At 36.4% G+C, this 20747-nt stretch overlaps 3 protein-coding genes across 9 annotated transcripts; 2 read left to right on the top strand and 1 right to left on the bottom strand.

Moving 5' to 3' along the window:
- Positions 1-3573: 3573 nt before the first annotated feature.
- Positions 3574-10360, top strand: LOC110667732 (thioredoxin H-type). 7 transcript variants are annotated; one of them, XM_021828670.2, is made up of 6 exons: positions 3574-3730; positions 3829-3909; positions 5005-5068; positions 8461-8583; positions 8960-9082; positions 10023-10360. In XM_021828670.2, the coding sequence occupies exons 3-6, from the start codon at positions 5042-5044 to the stop codon at positions 10173-10175; spliced, it is 426 nt and encodes a 141-aa protein (XP_021684362.1). In that variant the 5' UTR covers positions 3574-3730; positions 3829-3909; positions 5005-5041; the 3' UTR covers positions 10176-10360. The 7 variants fall into 7 exon arrangements, with proteins under 7 accessions (XP_021684362.1, XP_021684364.1, XP_021684370.1 ...); XM_021828672.2 differs by having other exon boundaries at positions 4987-5068; XM_021828678.2 differs by having other exon boundaries at positions 3575-3730; positions 8470-8583.
- A 1728-nt stretch (positions 10361-12088) lies between these two features.
- On the bottom strand, positions 12089-15544 carry LOC110667734 (receptor-like protein kinase FERONIA). Its single transcript, XM_058146473.1, has one exon. It carries the CDS (start codon positions 14964-14966, stop codon positions 12288-12290), a length of 2679 nt encoding a protein of 892 aa, XP_058002456.1. The 5' UTR covers positions 14967-15544; the 3' UTR covers positions 12089-12287.
- Positions 15545-16986: 1442 nt separating this feature from the next.
- Positions 16987-20195, top strand: LOC110667735 (mannan endo-1,4-beta-mannosidase 6). Its single transcript, XM_021828687.2, has 6 exons — positions 16987-17981; positions 18093-18372; positions 18503-18697; positions 18846-18968; positions 19109-19320; positions 19546-20195. The coding sequence occupies exons 1-6, from the start codon at positions 17803-17805 to the stop codon at positions 19976-19978; spliced, it is 1422 nt and encodes a 473-aa protein (XP_021684379.2). The 5' UTR covers positions 16987-17802; the 3' UTR covers positions 19979-20195.
- Positions 20196-20747: the final 552 nt, after the last annotated feature.

Below are 20747 nucleotides of genomic sequence, written 5' to 3'. Positions count from 1 at the left end.
CACGACCAAACCTATGGGCCGGACCGGTACTAGGACCTGGGTCAGCCTAAAACCTCCAAGGCCCGTAGTAAACCTAACTATTCACTTAACCCAACTCTAAGGCCCATTTGAGCCCAATTTCAAGAAATCAACCGGACAGAGTCCGGCCATAAAATGGACCTTTCAACGGGGAGTTTTTGACTCACTCGACCTGTAAACACAGTAAATACTCAATTGGGGAGCTCAGCTCACTCTCCACATACTCATATCAGCATAAAAATAAATGGGAGCTCAGCTCCCTCATCCAATCTATCAAACATGCATAGAATATTAAGTTTACAGGTCCAAAATAATAATTTAGTTTACAGACCCATATCAAATAAATATTTATAACACATGCGGAAATTCTAAGATTTAACAAGTTTATACAAACATTAATAATCAACCTGCGAGGAAGAAAGCAGGTTAACCTCAAAAATATCCTCCTGTGGCCTGGAAAAATATTGAACAGGAGTGAGCGTTCGACTCAGAGAGTAAAATATCAATTTTAACCATAATCTCTATAACTATATAGAACTAATGCACCCTGAAAAGTGAAATGCAACATCAGCAATAAATTCACATCATAACAACAAAAAGATAATTTGGAGCACTCACGCACCCAGCAATATCAATCATATATATATATGTGAGCTGATCCCCTATACAGCTCTCTTAATTCCAACTATGCCAGCGAAGAACTCAGCTCGGACTTCCACTTAATAACCAAATCGGGGTCCCAGCGAAGAACTCAAGCCGTGTCTACCCCGAAGGACCGGGTCCCAGCGAAGATCTCAAACCATGTCTACCCGTCCTATCCATAGTCCACACCACATCACACGCACGCACACTGCTCCAAATTACCACAACAACATACATGGCACTTTCACAGTTATGAATGCAACATAAATCGTGCCTAAAGTTTATCTACATAGATATATGCATATAAGTGATGCATGGGCATGCTTGAACATATAATAATAGTGAAATTACAATTAAAATTAATATTTTACTCACAAACTTGACAACGATCACTGTGGCGGCTGGGCGGAGGAAGAAGGCTGTCCCGGCTCACCTGACAATTACATTACAATTATTTAATACAAATGACTCAATACAAATCAAGAAAAGACCAAATACGTCCTAAGTCGTGCTGAAAATCCGGCAGAGTATCCCCTGTACCTAGAACCTACCCAACCTGAAAAATGGCTCAAAACACACTTCTATATTCGCAACTCATATATCCACAATTCAATCACATCACACAGCCCCTCCTGGGCCCATCAAATCAGTCATCCATCACAATATGTAAAATTTCAATTTAGTCCTTATAATTGATCATTTTTGCAAAAACTACCCAAACAAGCTCTAAAAATTCTAAAACTTTGCCCCGCGGTCCTTAGCAATATTACTAGGCTATTGCAAAAAGAATCATAATTTTCTGAGCTACAAAGAATATTTTATGGATTTTTAATCCTATTTAAGTACTAGAAAATTATGAAAAAGTAAGGTTCGGGTTTACCTTTGCCGATTCCGACTTCGGGAACGCGCTCGGGATGTCTGACAATGGGGGGTAGCCAAAACCTCGGTCCAATTCGGAGACTTTTCGTGCAGTGCATGCGGCGGAAATTCACAGGCAGGGCAACTGTCGAATTTCCACGAATTGAGGATACCTACACGAAGCCCACAACACGGGGGTTAGTACATAAATTTTTCAGAATTTTATAAGCTCATTTAATGCTCGGAAAAACACTACGAAGTTCCGTGGGACCCACCGAAAAACTGTGTCGGAAAATTTTGAAATTTCCCCGTGAAGCTCTCGACGAATGGAGCGCTTTGGTACTCTCGGTTTTCTCGTGAGGTTCACGGTTTGCGAGAAATCTAGCCCGAAAGTCAAAATGGGCTAAAACTTTCCGGGTAAAAATTGGACAAACCGCTTAATGGATTTCGGTGTTCTTGGTGTTTATGGAAAGCTCTCGACGAGTAAATGAGTTTAGACACAAGACCCGGTCCGATTGGTGGCCGGATCGGCTGGATTTTGGCCGGGAAGTCGAACGGTCGCGCGCGCGCGTCGCTCCACTTCGGGCGCCGTTTTCCGGCGTTCCAGGCGGCGGCCGGTGGGCTGGGACGGCTAGGGGTGGGCGCCGGCGAGCTGGCGTGGCAAGGGAGGGGGCGGCGCGGCAAGGGGAGGAGGGAGGAGAGAGAAAAAGAGAGAAAAAGGGAGGGAGGTCGGACGCGCGCGGGGAAGAGAAAGGAAGAAAAAGAAAAGGCCAGTCCGATTCGACCGGTCCGATCCGGTCCGGTTCGATTCGGCCGGTTTGATTCGGGATACAAATTTTACTCTGCCTTGGGACTGAAAACGAGGTCTGAAAATTTCGAAAAAATTCTAGAAAACTCAGAAAAATTTGTAGACTCCAAATATATTTTTAGTTTTGCCACGTGGTCTTTAAATTAATTTTTAAAAATCATCAAAGTTTATATTTTTGAAAAATCGAACCCAATTTTTAAAATCCGAAAAATCTCAAATAATTTCTTAAAATTTAAATAAAACTAAAATACCAATATTACTCATAAAATAATAAATTTAAAATTTTGGGGTGTTACAAATGCAAGTGGCAAACGAATTTGATACCCAGGTTTGAAAGTACTTGGGAGTTGATTCAGGCATGATTGCTTTCCCATCTTCAATTGTGGTCCAATTTGAAAATATTCATTGATTTGAAAAGTACTTGGGAGTTGATTCAGGCATGATTGCTTTCCCATCTTCAATTGTGGTCCAATTTGAAAATATTCATTGATAAACTCTTTGCCTTGCTTCTTGTAGGACGCAACACATGCAGTAAATATAAATTATGGTAGGGAGAAAAATTCGAAAGCAAGGCCTTGTTGAGCCATGTCAATTGTCGGTTTGATTAAAATGAATCTTTAATTGGAATAGAATTAGTCGGTTTGATTCAAGATGAAATTATTTTATTTTATTTAAATAAATTTAAAATCTTTTATTATTAAATTTAATTAAAATTCAAACTGAAATAAAATCAGAATGATCAATTGGTCCTATTCCTTAAACTGAAATTGAAGATTTCGGTCCGATCACGGCAGCAACAGCCTTCTTCGCTCCTTATTTTTTGAAAATCAATAAATATAACAAAAATTTTAAAAAATAAATAAATAAAACCAGCCACCGACCCGATCATGGTCAATTTGCCCCGCTGATGCATTTTAGTAAAAGAACATTCCCTCTATGGTAGGTTTGGCTGTCTAGTTGCCATCGGACTATCACGTGGAGTGAGTGGGACAAGGCAGGCAGGGGAGTGATTGGCGAATGATGAAACGCCCAATTTAAGGTTGGATAAATTCAGGCAAAAGTGTGGGTATTTACGTAATTAAATATATGAAAAAAGGATAAAGTTCAGTCAAAACACAGGCTGTCATTGAAGGAAAGTAAAAAAGGTAATTCCACCTCAAAACTTCTAGAGAGAAAAACGACATCGTTGGGAACAATGAATTGAACCTCCTCTGCATGAATTACAGCCGGCGATTAAAAATTTAAAATGACAAATGAAGCATGTAAAACGCAGGGAGAAAGCTGTGCCTCTTTTCTTCTTTGGTTTTTCTGGTCCACCCTATGAAAATAAATCTAGGGTTTTTTCTTTAATTCCAATTCGAATTTGGATACGGCTTCTTCTTCTTCTTCTTCTATCTGAAGAAGGTAATGTTTCATTTATCAGCCTTTCTGTTTTCGTTTCTTTCCTTTTCTGAATCAGTGTTAATTTATGTTAATGCAAGTGCCATCGTAATTCAATTCAGGGTCCTTGTCATAATTCAGATATTCCTTCTCTTGTATACTCATCAAATCGATCCAGGAAAAGAAGAAAAGGAGGGAATTAGGTGTGTTTTTAAATTTTTCGCGGCTGCATCTTATCACCGATTTAGATTTAATTATATCTTCAGTTTTTCAAGTATAGAGATTTGAAATTTTCTTATCTACATTAGGAACACTTACGATTATATTATGTGGGCGTTAAAGAAAACTGATAGTTTTGTTATATCCTGCAGGCTTTGAGGAACAAACTTTATTTATTGAATATTCTGATTTTTAACTTTTTCAGAAATGTGAATAGATAAGCATTTTATGCTAACTTTAAGAGAATGATTGGGAAGTTTTGCCTTTCCAAGCTTTAGCAGTCTATGCGAACTTTTCATTCCAGTCTTCAACAGCTTTTTGAATATTATTTAGTGGCAAACGTTTTCCCAAGATCAGCTTGGAGAACTTGCAAGTTAAAAAAGTAGATTTGAGTATCCACATGTCTGTCATGGAGCAATCATTGAACAGAAGACAAATTCCCCTATTTGTTTGTTGCCGACTTGCTGTTCTCTTGTAGGAGGTTTATTGAGAAACCCAATGAAGAAACAAAACAATGCGTTGTAATAGAAAGTAAAAACAAACTATCTTGTGCCAAGTAATCTTTGGATCTTTAAATGTCCCAAGCACTAGCAGGCAGAAAACATACCAACTTTGCAGCGACATATAGAGCTTGTCCTGCTCTTGATGATTATCGTAGATAATCCCACAAATCATGGCTTTAATATAAGCTAATCATTGTAATTAGCAGCAGGCCTGCACCAATGATCCCTAGAAACAAAAATTGCCTTTTAGAACATATAGGAATTCAAGAATCACTCAGTATTCTTGCACTAGATTTAACAAGAAAGGCCCATGTGGATACAAATGATCTAACCATAGATAAGTATTCTTGCCATTTTCAATTCTGTGAAAATGTGAAGTTTGATTTTCTCTTAATTATCAAAATTTTTCTATAAGCCCATAATAATTCACCTCGCTTTGAGAGAAACCTATAGCTTCTGTTATGAAATCCAATATGCCATTTGGGATTTTTTTTTTTCAAATCTTTTCTTTTTTTTATAAAATTTTGATTGATTCATTTTGATTTTTCTGACTTTCAGTGTACCTTTATACTGCAGCTGCTGGGGATTAAAATTTTGGCTATCTATATAAGATATGGGACAATGCTTATGCTCAAAAAAGGTAAGTGTTTTGGGCTGATGCATTTTATAATCATGATAAAACAAGGAAAACGATTTATCTTTTTTTTAAAGGACTTTTCTCTATGTGCAAGTAGAGTACTTGTCATTGCTTTCTGCTACTTTTCTCCTGTTCCTGTCCTCCTTTAGCACTATTACTTATTAGTTCTTGCGTGCAAGTATGCGCTTGTGTGAGTGTGTTTTGTTTTTGAAAGAAATCCACATGCAGGTTAGTTATATCTTTTTCATTGTAGGAAAAAAAAAGAGATGAATCAGGGAAAGCTTCCATTATGTGATTTATGTGATTTGATTTCCTCAATAGTTAATAGTGCTACAAGAAGTTAAGAACTGAGTAAATGTTCATGGTAATTTTGTGCATAACTGCTGTGAAAGATTTTTTCCTGTTATGATCACATGGAAGTTGAAATCTTAAATTGCATAATATGGAGAAAATGGTTTCTCTTGTTAATTCCAAAACAATTTGGCATTTTGGGATAATGTGGTAGAAAAGGATTCCTGTGATTACTTGTTAACTCGAACAATACTTTGATTGTTGACTTGCATTCTGAAATTCTAATTCTCCCTTGATTTATCTGATTCTAAGTCTAAATTACTACTTTGTCAATGGGGGGAAAATCCATTGTCTAGTGATTCATTGAGGTTTAACGGTCGAGGCTCATCAACCAATGTGATTTTTTTTGGGTTCACAGAAAATGTTGACAATATTAGGAAATATAGAAGGTGGGCTATTGTTCATGTTGTTTGAGGCTGCTAACAATAGTCTTCTTTGCAAGGAGAGCAGGATGGCAATGGGTTGAGTTTTTGCGAGTGTCCGATCTGACCGCACCCTAATAGGACGGGTTCGGGTAGTATATAGTTGGATTTGGGACGGGTTCGGATTTGAAATACTCGTGATCAGTTCAGTATGGGTTCGGGTTCGGGTTCGGGTTTTATATGTTGGGTATCCGTTACCTAAATCCGTTTATATAAATACTTATTAAATATAAAATATTTTTTTATAATAATATTTATAAATCTTTATATTTTTTATTTTATATAAAATGGAATTTAAATATTTTATGAAATTATTAAATTTTTAAAATGTAAATTATTAATCAAAATAATTTTTTATGTAAATTATTAATTAAAATATATAAAATTAATTGGGTTTGGGTTTTTTTTTTATAATAATAATCGGATTTGGGACGGGTTCAGGTAGTTTAGAGTAAATTTTAATCGGGTTTAGGATGGGTTCGGGTTTTGAGAATATTAATCGGGTTCGAGTAGGATAATTTTCGTGAGTACACTACCCGTTGTCATCCCTAAGCTGCACAATCCTATAAGAGTAATTTCTCTAACACATTGTTAAGAGAAAGCAAACGGAGTCCTTAAGGTTCACATCAATAGTACAACTAAGAGAGTCCATTTGAAGATGTAGTTCAAATGTAAAATAGAGGGACCAAATCTTATCATTATTGTACTATGAAAATGTGAGAATCAAAATAGAAAGTTTTGTCACCTTGCATTTGGATGGAAATATTTGACATATGGGAAATTTGAATTTGATGTACATGATTTTTTTAATTGATTAGACATATTCTTCTAGGTTAGTTTCATGAATGTGGACAAAAACTCTATTTGATTGCCATTTACCAATGTGCAATGCCTATAAAAAGTTGTAATTTCAACTCAACTCAACTCAACTAAGCTTTTATCCCAAAAATTTGGGGTTGGCTATATAGATTCGCTTTCTCCACTCTAAACGATTTTGGGTTAAATCCTCAGAAATGTGTAATGCTTTTAGGTCATGTTGTACTACTCTCCTCCAAGTCAATTTAGGTCTACCCATTTTTTTCTTTCTATTCCTAACCTAATGTGCTCTACTTGTCTAACTAAAGCCTCCGTATGTCTACGCTTCACATGATCAAACCACCTCAATCTCCCTTCTCTCAACTTATCCTCAATTGGCACAACTCCTACCTTTTCTCTAATACTCTCATTACGGACTTTATCTAGTCTAGTATGACCACTCATCCACCTTAACATTATCATCTCTGCAATTTTTATCTTAGACGCATACGACTCCTTCAATACCCAACACTCACTACCATATATCATAGCCGGTCGTATGACTGTACAGTAAAATTTTTCTTTCAACTTATTGGGAATCTTGCGATCACATAAAACTCCCGTAGCACGTCTCCACTTCAACCATCCGGCTTTAATCCTGTGACTAACATCCTCCTCACATCCCCCATCTACTTGAAAGACTGAGCCGAGATATTTAAAGTGATTACTTTGGGACAGTACCACTTTATTCAAACTAACTCATTCCCTATTACTAGTTTGGCCTTCACTGAACTTGCAATGTATATATTCTGTCTTCGTTCTACTTAATTTAAAGCTCTTTGACTCTAGAGTACTTCTCCAAAGCTCTAGTTTTCTATTGACTCCTTCTCGCGTCTCATCTATCAGAACAATATCATCCGCAAACATCATGCACCAAGGAATACTCTCTTGTATATGTTTCATTAATTCATCTAAAACTAATGTAAAAATGTAGGGGCTTATAGCTGATTCTTGGTGTAATCGAATTGAGATCGGAAAATCTCTTGTGTCCCCTTCCACTGTGCGCACAATAGTAGTTGCTCGAAAAGTTGTAATTTCAAATCCACCTAAAATAAGTTCTTGTTTGCATTCATGAATTTAAGTAATTAAACAATAGGGTAACTATCTTTCAAATAGTTTGAACAAAAATCATGTCAAATATCCAACTTTGGAATTCTTCCATCCAAATGTAGCTTAAATAATTTGTGAAGACTAGAGGCATTAAATACAAATCTTTAGAAGATCAAACTAAAGGGGAATGAGAGCTGAACGTTGAAGTTACTAATTATAGCTAAAAGGATGAATTCATTCTCACCATTTGGAATTTTTAAAATAAAATATTAAAAGAGCAGTTGCTGATGAACATTACGTTGAGTATGAAATTTCTAGTAAGTTTTTCCAAGTGAGTACAAAACTTGGTGGCAGAGAACTGTAGCTCCAGTTGTTTGTGAAAAATTAAATGTGACCTTTATTTTCTAGGCTTTTATTCAAATGGATATATTTTTGCTTAGGAAAAAGTAACATTATTTTTTTCTCCACTTTAGTATCATTATTGTTGTTGTTGTTGTTGTTGGCTCATCTTGAGGATGGAAATATTCAATTCCATGGCACAGCCCATATTTCCATTAATCCCTTATCCCTGTATTGTCTTTGCACTTCCATTTTGTATTATTTGTTTTTCAAGGATTAAATTATACCTTTCCAGCACAAAGAATGAATGCAGACTTTGTGTATGTGCTACTGTGAATAAAGGTGATGACAAAATTCTAATATTAATGATATTTTTAGCGTCAACAGGGGGAAGATGATTCTGATCAGCATGTTGAATTTGTTGGCAGTAATGTGCATCTCATTACTGCCCAAGAGGTCTGGGAGCAGAAGCTGTCAGAAGCTAATAGGGAGGGCAAAACTGTAAGTTTCACTTTGACTTCCATTTATTGAAAAGAATGGACATATTAGAACATTTACTGTGGCTCACTGCATCATTGCTGTGTTTTGATTGACACCTACACTGTGTACGTTTTATGAAGTGACTGTGAAGGCCATTGCTTCTAGAAAATGTGAGATGGTAATCTTTCAAGGAGTTTACTTTTAAGAACTGAAATAAGAGAAATAGAATCCTCATTCTAAATTTCCTCAGCATTTGTCCCCCATGAAGTTGCGTACTTGCTTGCAGTTATTGTGTGCACTCGTTTAATTTTTGAAATAGGGACTGCATGAAAAGTTGATTTGATAAGTGCTATTCTATAATGTATTTTCAATCATTTACTGAAGATAGTTGTTTCAGGTTTTAGTGAATTTCAGTGCAACATGGTGTGGTCCTTGTAGGATGATTGCACCATTCTACCGAGAGCTGTCTGAGAAATATCCTTCTCTATTGTTCCTGTTGGTTGATGTTGATGAACTACCTGTAAGTCATAAAATTATTTTATTTACTTGGGAAAGAAATTTTGACTTGCATTGCTGATACTTGCTTTTAGCTTTCTATGTTAGTGGCTTCTGGCTAGATATGTCACTCTCATCATTCATCGAAATTCTAAATTGGTAGAACTCTCTGAACCGGAGCTATATTTGCGCTATGTCATCTTTGATTACAGAGTGATTTTGTTGTAACGGTGAAGTTACTCCCTCTGTGATATAGAGGTCATGGGTTCGAGCCATGGCTATCTGTCTGTAAAGCAGGGTGTAAGATAACAGGCCTGAATCAATCCCTAAAATAGAAATGGATCAGATATTGGACAGAGTTTCGAAAGAACAGAGAGATACGAGGTGAGAAGAGAAATAGAGTTAGATGAGGAGAGAAAAGAATATAAAGATGAGAGAAATTTCATTGATGAATATCATTCTTGAATGAATTGATTACAGTAGTGTCTATTACTTTTGTAGGCAAAGTAGTAACTACCCTCTAACAAACTCAAAACAGAATCAGTCAGCTGCAACTGACTCAATTGATACAAGTAATTCCCACCAAAAGCTGTTACAACAATTCCCTCCATTTTACCCCAACTAAGTAACTATTTATCAACATTCCTCTTCCTTCTTCTGTAGTACGTAACACAGAGGTAAGTTGCGTACATCAACACTCCACAAATCCCACAAGTGTGGAATGCTTTGTGCACTATGTCACCCTTCTTTTTTGTTATTTAATCTTCTTTGTTGTGTTGTACAAACCACCTGCAGAATTATGACTTAGATGTTGGATAAACACGGAATAATTATAAGATTTGCAGCCTATTCACTGAGCACCGATTGTGCTGAACTTAGCGATGGCATTGCATTGGTAATTTAACTTTTCCATGTCTCCTTTGGTTAGTATTTGGCTTAACTTCAAGCGTTACTGTGTATCACAGGACTTCAGCAGTTCATGGGATATCAAAGCTACTCCTACCTTTTTCTTTCTCAGAGATGGGCAGCAACTGGACAAGCTTGTGGGGGCGAGCAAGCCAGAGCTGCAGAAGAAGATAACTGCCATTTTAGACTCGGTGGCTGAGAGTGACAAATGATTGTTGTGTTGGCTTCCGTATTTGAGAGTGCAGCAATTAGCATTTTTATCCATTGTGTGCTTAGTACTTTGGTTATTGATTGTGAGCCATTTGTCTGTAGATTATGCCTGGCATGTAAATATGACCAAATGAAAATTTTGGAACCTCCACTGTGAATAAGCAATCCCAGTGTATTCTTCTAGTAACATTGCTCCCCAAATTTGAATCTTCTTTTCCTATTAACCGTATCATATTTGAATCAGACCATAGTTGGTTGGTCTGATTCCAGATTAAAACTCTCTTTCGACTGTTGAATTTGATCTAAATTGAACCGAACTGAGATCAAATCAAAATCAAAAGAAAAAACATCTGAACTAGAACGGATCAGACCAAACTGGCAGCCATCTAGCTGCGGCTGTAAGGTGGAGGTCCATCCAACGCCGTGGGAACTGGGAAATGAACAAGGTTAAACCTCAATTATTATCCATGCTTGAAAGAAATGATCAAGGTTAAACATCACTGTAGAGATATAATCTCACTATATCTATAACTGTACTGTCAATATCATCAATTTTCAACTATTATCATTACTGAAATTACTACCACTACTATTATTATGACTATCACCCTAATCTAATATTGCTAATACCGACATCCCATGACTATCATTCATTGCTTCATCAAAACCACCATTATAATCACTGAAATTAATGTTGACACCACCATTTCCTAACCACTATTAGTTCAGTCATTTTTAAAATGGTTGACATTAGTTATAAGTTTCAGCATTTACTAATTTATTTATACTTCAATTCTTATTTATTTTTAGTATTAAACCTACAAACTACAGTGGTAAAATTGTTTCTCTTAAATTTCTTAACATCTTGACGAGTATGGTTTAAGCCTTAGAACATTGTATTTTAAAAGATTAAAACCAAATTGATAGTGCATTATTTTTTGTTACTTAAAAATTTTATAACATTTCTATATTGTTATTATTATTTGTTTAACTCTGGATGAGATTCAAAATTAAAATTTTATGATTTTAATATTATTAAACTAAAGTTTATTAATAATTTGTGTGATTTTCATACCCACAAAAGCAAATTCCAATTGATAGAATGGATAAAAGCAATAGCTCGCGGCTTATGGTGTGATGTGGATGCAGACTCGAAATCTCATTGATTCTTGCCGTGCTGTCCGTTAGAAAGTGTTCATTGATGTAATAGTTGTTAGTCCATACGAGCATGTGAACCAACCCTACTTGCAAACAGCTATTTATTCCATTTTAAAATAGAAGGAAAGGGACCTCTTCCAAATTCAGAATTCGTGTGGACCAGTCCGCCCTGTCGGAACATATATATTCCAGTGACTTTTGGCACATCACAGATGCCAGTCTTCATTTTCCTATTTTCCTTAAAAAAAAAAAACTCCAAAATTCATTTTTATTTTTAAATATTTCAAACTAAATATAAAAGATTTTTTTTTCATGAATATTTCAAATTCAGATTTGAAAAAAATATTATTTTAAATACAATTGAAAATTTTATTTAATTATTTTAAAATTTTTATAATTAAATATATTAAATTTAATTTTTTTAATACCTTTAAAAGAAATGATAATGGTATCATTTTAGTTTGAAAAAGAAAATAAAGAAAAAGAAACAATTGAGTGCCATCACACCTAATCAACAACAATTATATTAATGATTAATATATGTTTTGGTTAACATTAAAATTCAAATGTATAAAACAAAAACTCACACACCCTCTCTCTTAATATTCAAACCAAAAGATAAGGCTGGCAGCCTACACAAAGTAGAAAACCACTAACACTTGCCCACGTTCTGCCAGTTGATCCACCTAATTGGAAAAGAAGGGAAGACTTGGCAAGATCTAAGCATGAAAATATACCAAACAATATAATGCTATGCTGAATCGAAGTGCAAACACCTTATTTTTTACTCTCTTTCAAGTAATTTTAGATACAGATTATAACTAACATGATTAGAACATACCATAACATTAAAAAAAAAAAAAACCTTGACAGTGGATGGAAAATTCCTTTGATGATTGACAGGGGATGGAAAATTGCAGATTTTGGTAGAGTAGCAAATGCAGTCCCTTTTGATCTCATCGACCTTTCGGGTTCATGATCTGCGAGAACACAGCGCTTGGCGTCAACCCATCTGAGTCTTCACTTGCAAGGCTCCGGCCACCTATGCTCATGCTCATTCCGCTGCTCCTTGAATCTGTGATGTTACCATCAAAGCCAGGGGAAGCATTAAGATCTTTCTTCCCTTTAAAAGCAGTATTAAATGGCGTTTCCTCATCATCTATTCCGCTGATACCTTTGCCACTCTCCTCTGCACTCTCTTGTAGCTGCAAAGCAAACTCTAGGTTCCATAGCACATCTCCCATGGATGGCCTGTCAATGCCCTGATCAGCCACACATTTCATTGCAGTCTCAGCAAACTTTTTGAAGCATTCAGGCGCAATCTTCCCCTTCAGATAGGGGTCAACAATCTGATCCAGAATGCCTTTCTTGTAGCAATGAGCAGCCCACTCTGCCAAGCTGACTTGCTCCTTTGGCAGCGTTGGGTTCAAGGCTGGTCGAGCACACAAGATCTCAAACAGCACAACTCCAAAAGAGTAAACATCTGATTTTTCAGTTAGTTGCTGCCGCCTAAAATACTCTGGATCCAGATATCCGAAACTACCCTTCACCACAGTGCTAACATGGGTGTTATCCAGTGTAGGACCTGTTTTTGACAAGCCAAAATCAGAAACCTTTGCAACCCATTTCTCATCCAAAAGAATATTTGTTGTCTTGACATCTCTGTGGATAATAGTGTGTTTGGCACCAGTGTGGAGATAGTGTAAACCACGAGCTGCACCAATGCATATCTCAAGCCTTTGCTTCCATGGCAAGGGAGGCTTTTGGGTTTTGTATAGATGCTCACGCAGAGTCCCATGCGCCATGTAATCATAAACAAGGATCATCTCACAGTTCTCCTCACAATACCCAATCAATGAAACAAGGTGACGGTGTCGAAGTTTTGAGAGCATTTCAATTTCAGTCTGGAACTCATGCACACCCTGCTCAGAAAGTGGATTGCCACGCTTGATTGCAACTTTTGTCGTCCCACCATCAATTTCCCCCTTGTAGACTTTGCCAAAACCTCCCACTCCAAGGAGCAAAGCCTCATCAAAATTGTTGGTTGCAGCCTTGATGTCAGCAAATGAGAAGTGGCGGCAAAGGTTTGAAGGTAAAGAGGAAGCATAACTTCCCGTCGTGTTTGTTTTGGCAGAACCAGCAGAGTGAGAATTTCCATACAGAGAAAGAGGAAGCCACCCAGATGGCCCATCACTTGCACTTGCCTCCTTCCCCAGTCTATGACGACGAGAAGCAGCAATAACACAGCAACCAATGACAAGGGCTAGAATAACTCCACCGCCTACACCCCCAGCTATAATTGCTTTCTGGTTCTTTGAATGGCCAGAGCCTGATGATGGCCTCACCAATGAAGGGTCAATTACTTCCTGTTTAGGAGCAGGGATTGGATTGGGCCCAGCAAGATTACCATCGGGACTGCTAATTTTGAATATCTCCACTCCATTTAAGATTGCATCATAAAACATGGACTTCAAAACTGAATCTGTATTTGGATGAAGTGCAAGCCACAGATTCTGCTGAGGGCTCCCACCAGAAACAAGCACCACATAATCCTTGTGCACTGGAACTCCATTGTGTTGATTTGCCCAGGCAACCACATCAGCCTGATCCTCGGCAGTTTGATTATTGAGGAAGATGCTGAATACTCTCTGATTAATTTTGGTTATATTTGAAGCAACTTCACAAAAATGGAGCCTAACCAAATAACTGAAACCAGAGTCGACGCTAAAAATCCAAGTCAAATTGTAATTCACGTTGATGTTAGCGCTTGGCCCCATTGATCTAGCGGTAGAATAGACATCAAGTGGTGCAATATACGGAGGCACAGGGCTTTCAATCGTCATGTTTGGATCAGCAGACTCTGGAACACCAAACGCTGCTCCATAAAGATATGGCTGGTCATCAGACCAAGACCTAAGCATACCGGTATCTCCTGATGGCGAGATATCGTTCCCACCCACATTTAACCGATAAACATTCTCAAGTGCAGTACTATTATCAATAGTAAATGGAGAGGTATTACCCACTATCATTAGAGTTCCATCAGTACTACCATAAATATCAGGCATGGACACTATCTCAATCCCATTCACAAATGCATAAGCCTTTAAAGAATTTGAAGACGGGCTGAAAGTTATATTCAACGTTCCACCATCTACATTAATCGAGTACTCCTTAACAATAAAGGCATAATTCAAAGCTTCCGTTGTTTGAGCAACACTGAAGTTCTTAAGAAGGGTATAAGACGCAGCTGTGACGGAAAAGAGAGCATCAGATGCATTAAGTCCACCGTATGAAGCAGGATAGAAATACAGACGGACGAATTTGCGACCAGCGGCCAAAGGGAAACTATAGGTAAAACTAGAGCGAAAAACACGAGCAGTCATGAAAGGGACTTGAGGGACTGCAGGGTCTTGGGTGGCAGCAGGGGCTATGGATGAATTCACAGACGACGCCAAGAACTTAGAACCTTTATCGGCAGTCCATTTCTGACCATCGGTATCGGTGACATCCGAAGTTGCCCCACAATCTAGGAGGATTTTATCGGTTGGCAAATAATTTTGGGCAATGACAACAAGAATTACAGAAGCCAAACAAAGTAAAAGGAGAGGAAAAGCAGGAAAACACCTACCCATTCTCAGTATGGACTCCAATTTGACAATGGAAGCAGAATTAACGATTTATATGAAGCGGAAAATAGAGAAACCCTTTAGCCAAATCCAAATCAGAACCCCAAAAAGATAGATTTTGAGAAAGCAAAGTCGAAAAAGCAAGATCTGACTGTTGAACCCAGTGAAATCAAGTTCAACGCCTCAACCGCAACCTTTCAGATATCAAAAAGTAAAAAGCCCACAAAAGAACAAGAAACCCAGATCCACAAAAACAATTGGATAAAGAAGCAGATTACGAGAAGCTAAAAACCAGCACTAGATTGCCGGGTAAGCAACCATTAGCAGAAAAAGAAAGAGAATTCAAGCCATTTTCAGCTCAAGAGATTGAAAAAGATAAACTGACGGTGAGTTCTTACCTAGAAGGCGTGGCAGAAATCAAACCCAGTGGATCAAACCAGAGAGGTCGCAGAGGGAGAAGGACAGGGTCAGAGCTCAGAAGTGAGACATCCCAACAAGCAGAAAGTGGCTGAAATCGTCAGATGGAAGTTAACTCGGTTAATTTAAGACAGAGATACAATTAAGTAGTCATTTAGTCGCTAATTATCTATTACATACTAAAACATAATTATTTAAAAAATTAATAATATAAATTTTGATGTTGAAATGACGAGAATGACCTTGAAGGCATACTGAGTTGCCTTGTGATTGGATGACAGGTAGGCAGCAAAGTGATTTGCACATTCCAAACGCGTGTAAAAGACGGTGCGACGCGTTTGTCTTTTATAGGCCCTTAATGCCCAGCTTGACTGAGTTGTTTGGCATTTTCCAAACTTCCTTTTTAAAATATTTTACATATTTAGTTATAATATTAAAAATTAATTTTTAGTGATTGAATTGTAATTTTCTTTTCAATCTATAAAGTGATATAGCACCGTTAAAAAAAATTAAATTATTTTTTAAGATAATCTTAAAATAATTTTTCAGTATTATTAAATTAAGATTCATTAATAAAATTAAATTATTATTAATATTAAGCAAAAATGAAATTTATTTATCGATTAGGTCTACCTAAATTATGTATATGTAGGCTTGACTAACAAAGCACTATAAATATTAGGTATCTTTCTCAAGAGAAAAATTATATTTAGACTGATTTAATAATTTGAGTGATACGTCTCATGTTGTTTTTATAAGCACGAAATATCTGAATTAGAAATAGTAAGATTAATTTTTATAATAATAAATAAAAATAAAAAATATGTTGAAATTTTTTAATTTCTTAATCCAAAATAAATGTTTGATGATCAATTGATCAATTAATTTAGTAAAAAATTAGAGTTAGTACTAATTTTGTTAATACCATCTAAAAAATTCGATTAAATTGTTTACTTATTTTTAATATATATATATATATATATAACAATTAGACCATGTCAATTATAAATGAAAGACGTTAAGGTCAAAGTAAGCAATGAAGTGCAAGTCATCTTCATCCTTTGACAAGGAAAATGCCTAGAAATGGCATTCAACAACAAATCCTTTGCTAAAATTAGTTCCAATAGATTTTATTAATTAATGGTTGGCTGTTTCTAATGAAAATGTGATTAATTTTCTATACTTCCACTTGTTTATTGCATGGATTAACTACAAATTAATAATTTTGAAGGTCTTGCCATTAAATTAATAATTTAATATCTGAATGTCTATTCATCAAATTGAGATTCTCTTAAATTTTGGTGTATATAACCTATCATGTTAGTATAATTTTATTTATTAAATTTAAAATCAATTGTTGAGATTTTATTTTTTAATATAGAACTATCATTTTTTGAAAAAAAAAAGTTTAATTTTTATAAAAATGTCAATCATCCCATTTTAATAAAAAATGCTAGAAATTATTCAAACATGATAAATCATGATAAAATGATTTAAAACTTATAACCACCGAAAAAGTGTTGAGCATGTTGTGGACTATTGGCCTTGAGCTTGAGAATTTTGCTTTGTTAGAGAGTGAAAATCAAGCTAAATCTCTTTAGCGATTTAATGTGTGAACTGTGAAGAAGGCTAAAGCAAAAAGAGAAACCATACTAGAGGATCATTATTGGAGAAGAAAGCTAGACCAATACTCAAATGATCAAATCCTCATCAGCTCATTGATTTCACAGTAGCTCTAGCTAGTGCAAACTCAGAATGGAATAATAAATTTAAAAAACAAAGAAGGGTTATGACAAGGGTCATCAAAGCAAGTCAGTGAGACTCTTTAGTTAGTTTAGCTCACCTGTCTGTATTGAGAGTCATACTGACTCTTACCATATCGATTCATTGCTCCATTCGTACAAGCCGCTGCTTCTTCTTCTTCTCCTTCTTGCTCCTCCATTATCTCAATCCTATTCCTACAAGCCATTAGCTAGCCAAGGACAAACGAAGTGGATCGATTTCTTTCTATATATAGCGATAGTTGTTGGTGTATTTGTTGATATATGCAATGAAATTGTCACTTTGACGTGATGACATCTGAACAGAAAGCTAGTTTAATAATACTTTCAGGGTCTCATTATCTCGTTGGACCCTTCTATAACTTACCTTGGGAGTGATACCTCCAACTTTGCTTACGTATACAGCTACCTAAATTATCTACATCGCTGCTGACCGTGTTTGGAAGAGAAGGGAATGGTAGAGACAAGAAAGAAAAGATTTTCTTTGCTTTGAAGCCAGAAGGTTGCTTCTCACTTCAACACTCTTCTTGAAAATCACAATTCTGTTACCCAGCATAAGAAAAAAAAGTATTATGAGATGCTAGATATAAATATGTGGTCCAAGGAGGAGGCAAAACGTATCATACTACTGATTGGTCAATACCATGGATACCCACAAGAGAATATTTTGGTTTAATAACATTCTTTCACTGGCTTTTTTGCTTATGTTCCTTGTAAGTCCCAAGTCCAGTAATGGCTTTAATGTTCCAGCTGGGAATGAGCAAGTTGAACTGACAGTGGAGGAAGTGGACAGCCATTTACCATATTCTAGTGCCAGTCAAGGGTAATTAGCATAAGGATGTATAGTATTTAGTATCATGTTCCTCAAATTTGTAGATTTCTAACTATGATGACTTATATGATTATTTTGGTTATTCTTGGATATAATTTTCAGGATTTATCAGGTGAATGATATGGAAGAAGATGCATGGGAAATGGTGGGGAAGAAAGGGATCCAGTTTGTGGTCAATGACCAACCTTTCTATGTTAATGGCTTCAACACATACTGGCTGATGGTATTTGCTGCGGACCAATCTACCAGAGGAAAAGTCACTGAGGTTTTCCAGCAAGCATCTTCAGTGGGTCTTACAGTCTGCAGAACTTGGGCATTTAATGACGGCCAATGGCGTGCTCTTCAGAAATCTCCAGGTGTTTATGATGAAGATGTTTTTAAGGTAATTCTAACCGTTTCTCAGGTTTGATATTGTTTTCAGAATTCAATTGCAGTTGAAATGATAATATAGTTTTGCCATAACACTGCAATTTCTCAGCTCATTTCACTCTTTCTGGTCTTTTGAGCTCCAGGCCTTGGATTTTGTGGTGAGCGAAGCAAGAAAGTACAAGATCCGGCTCATTTTATCGTTAGCTAACAACTGGGATGCATATGGTGGCAAAGCACAATATGTTAAATGGGGAAAAGCTTCTGGACTTAATTTGACATCTGATGATGATTTCTTCTCTCATCCTACTCTCAGAAGCTACTACAAGGCTCATGTTAAGGCAAGTTTCTTATCCTTTTTCCTACCAGCTTCCATTGATCAATACCATTCCATTTGGTTTAAATGGAAATTCCCAGATGGAAGTACTTCTCAAGTTTTGATCTCCAAACCTTGTGTACTTATCTCTGCTTACATTTTCTATGATTTAGACGGTGCTCAACAGAGTTAATACGCTCACAAACATAACTTACAAGGATGATCCAACAATATTTGCATGGGAATTGATGAACGAACCTCGATGCACCACAGATCCTTCTGGTGATAAATTGCAGGTTTGTTTCTTCAATCTCCAGCACTTGGTGCAGCATTGAACATATATAATTTCCTCAGCTAGTAGTGTAGAATGTATCCTGCGCTTTTGCCAATGTCATCACATCTTGAAAGAAAGTGAATTAATATCTTTGTTTTATAGTCATGGATACAAGAAATGGCAGTCTACATCAAAAGCATGGATGCAAAACATTTAGTGGAGATTGGATTGGAAGGATTTTATGGTCCCTCAGCTCCAGAGAGGGCTAAATTCAACCCTAACACTTACGCAACACAAGTTGGAACTGACTTTATAAGGAACCATCAGGGTCTTGGTGTTGATTTTGCATCTGTTCACATTTATGCAGACTCTTGGTAAGTGACATGAAATCTTATTTTTTAGTAATCATCAACATCAGCAAGTCCATTCTTCACAGAGTATGCATACATCAGAAAACTGCCTTCTCATGACCAAATCCAAACTGATAGAAGCAATGCCTCTTCTCATCATATACATCTTTGCTTATTTATCTTCAGCTGCATCATCTTTTCCCTTTTATAAGATAAGGGTAAGTAACTAACCAAAATTCATGGATGTAGGATTTCGCAAACGATTTCTGATGCTCATATTGAATTCACTAAATCATGGATAGAAGCCCACATTGAGGATGCTGAGAAATATCTAGATATGCCTGTCATATTTGCAGAGTTTGGTGTATCATCAAAAGACCCTGGTTACAATTCCTCATTCCGTGACACCATGTTCAGTACAGTGTACAAGACCCTTCTGAACTCCACAAAGAAAGGTGGAAGTGGGGCTGGAAGCCTTCTGTGGCAGCTGTTCCCTGACGGGACAGATTACATGGATGATGGGTATGCAATTGTTCTATCAAAATCTCCTTCAACATCAAACCTCATTTCCCTGCATTCCACACGAATTGCAATCTTCAATTCCATGTGTTCTTGGAAATGCAAATGGGGCTGCAAGAAGAAGAATGCCTTGGAGACATTCCTTTTCCATGATGAGTTGTAAAGTACTTGGCCAATGACAGAAGGAAAGGAAAAGGATCCAAGTAATCACAATAATATGAACTTGTTTTTATCTCCGAAAATATGAAATATTGATTTCCTATTGTATATAATAAACAGGGAAAGCTACAAAGAAAAAGAGAACTGTCAACTATGTATATCGTGAACTATACATCATTTCAATGGTCTGCATATCGAATGAACTGTGTTTTATTTTATTTTTTTATTTATTTATTTTTAATAAACAGGGAAAGCTACAAAGAAAACGAGAACTCTCAACTATGTATATCATGCACTATACATCATTTCAATGGTCTGCATATCTAATGAGCTGTGTTTTATTTTATTTATTTATTTATTTTCATTTCATTGGTGTCCACTGCAATCGAGAGCATATTAAACATTAAATGACAAGTAGATGGTACGTATCAACAACATGAAAACTCAAGGCACCGATATGCTCTGGGTGTTTTTCGCTTTCAGATGTTACACTTGCAGGGCAACGGATATGCCAACTTTAATGTTATCTTACGCAGCCTGTTTCTTTGTCTTAGAATTATTGCCATATTCTATCAAGTACATCATCTGTGTCTCGAAAGTATAAAGCTCTGGATAAAAATATCAGAATATGGATTTTAATCAGTTGATCTTGTTACTAAAGCATGGAACAATTATCCCAGTCAAAACAACACCAGAACATACAAAATCCCAAAATAAACAACACCGAAAGAGGCTTCTCCCAATTTATTTTCAATCACAAAACTCGCACTCTT

The sequence above is a fragment of the Hevea brasiliensis genome, chromosome 5, assembly GCF_030052815.1.
Source record: "Hevea brasiliensis isolate MT/VB/25A 57/8 chromosome 5, ASM3005281v1, whole genome shotgun sequence".
NCBI classification, from domain to species: Eukaryota; Viridiplantae; Streptophyta; class Magnoliopsida; order Malpighiales; family Euphorbiaceae; genus Hevea; species Hevea brasiliensis.
Note: the sequence above shows the minus strand (reverse complement) of the source record. Positions and strands in the feature narration are given on the sequence as shown.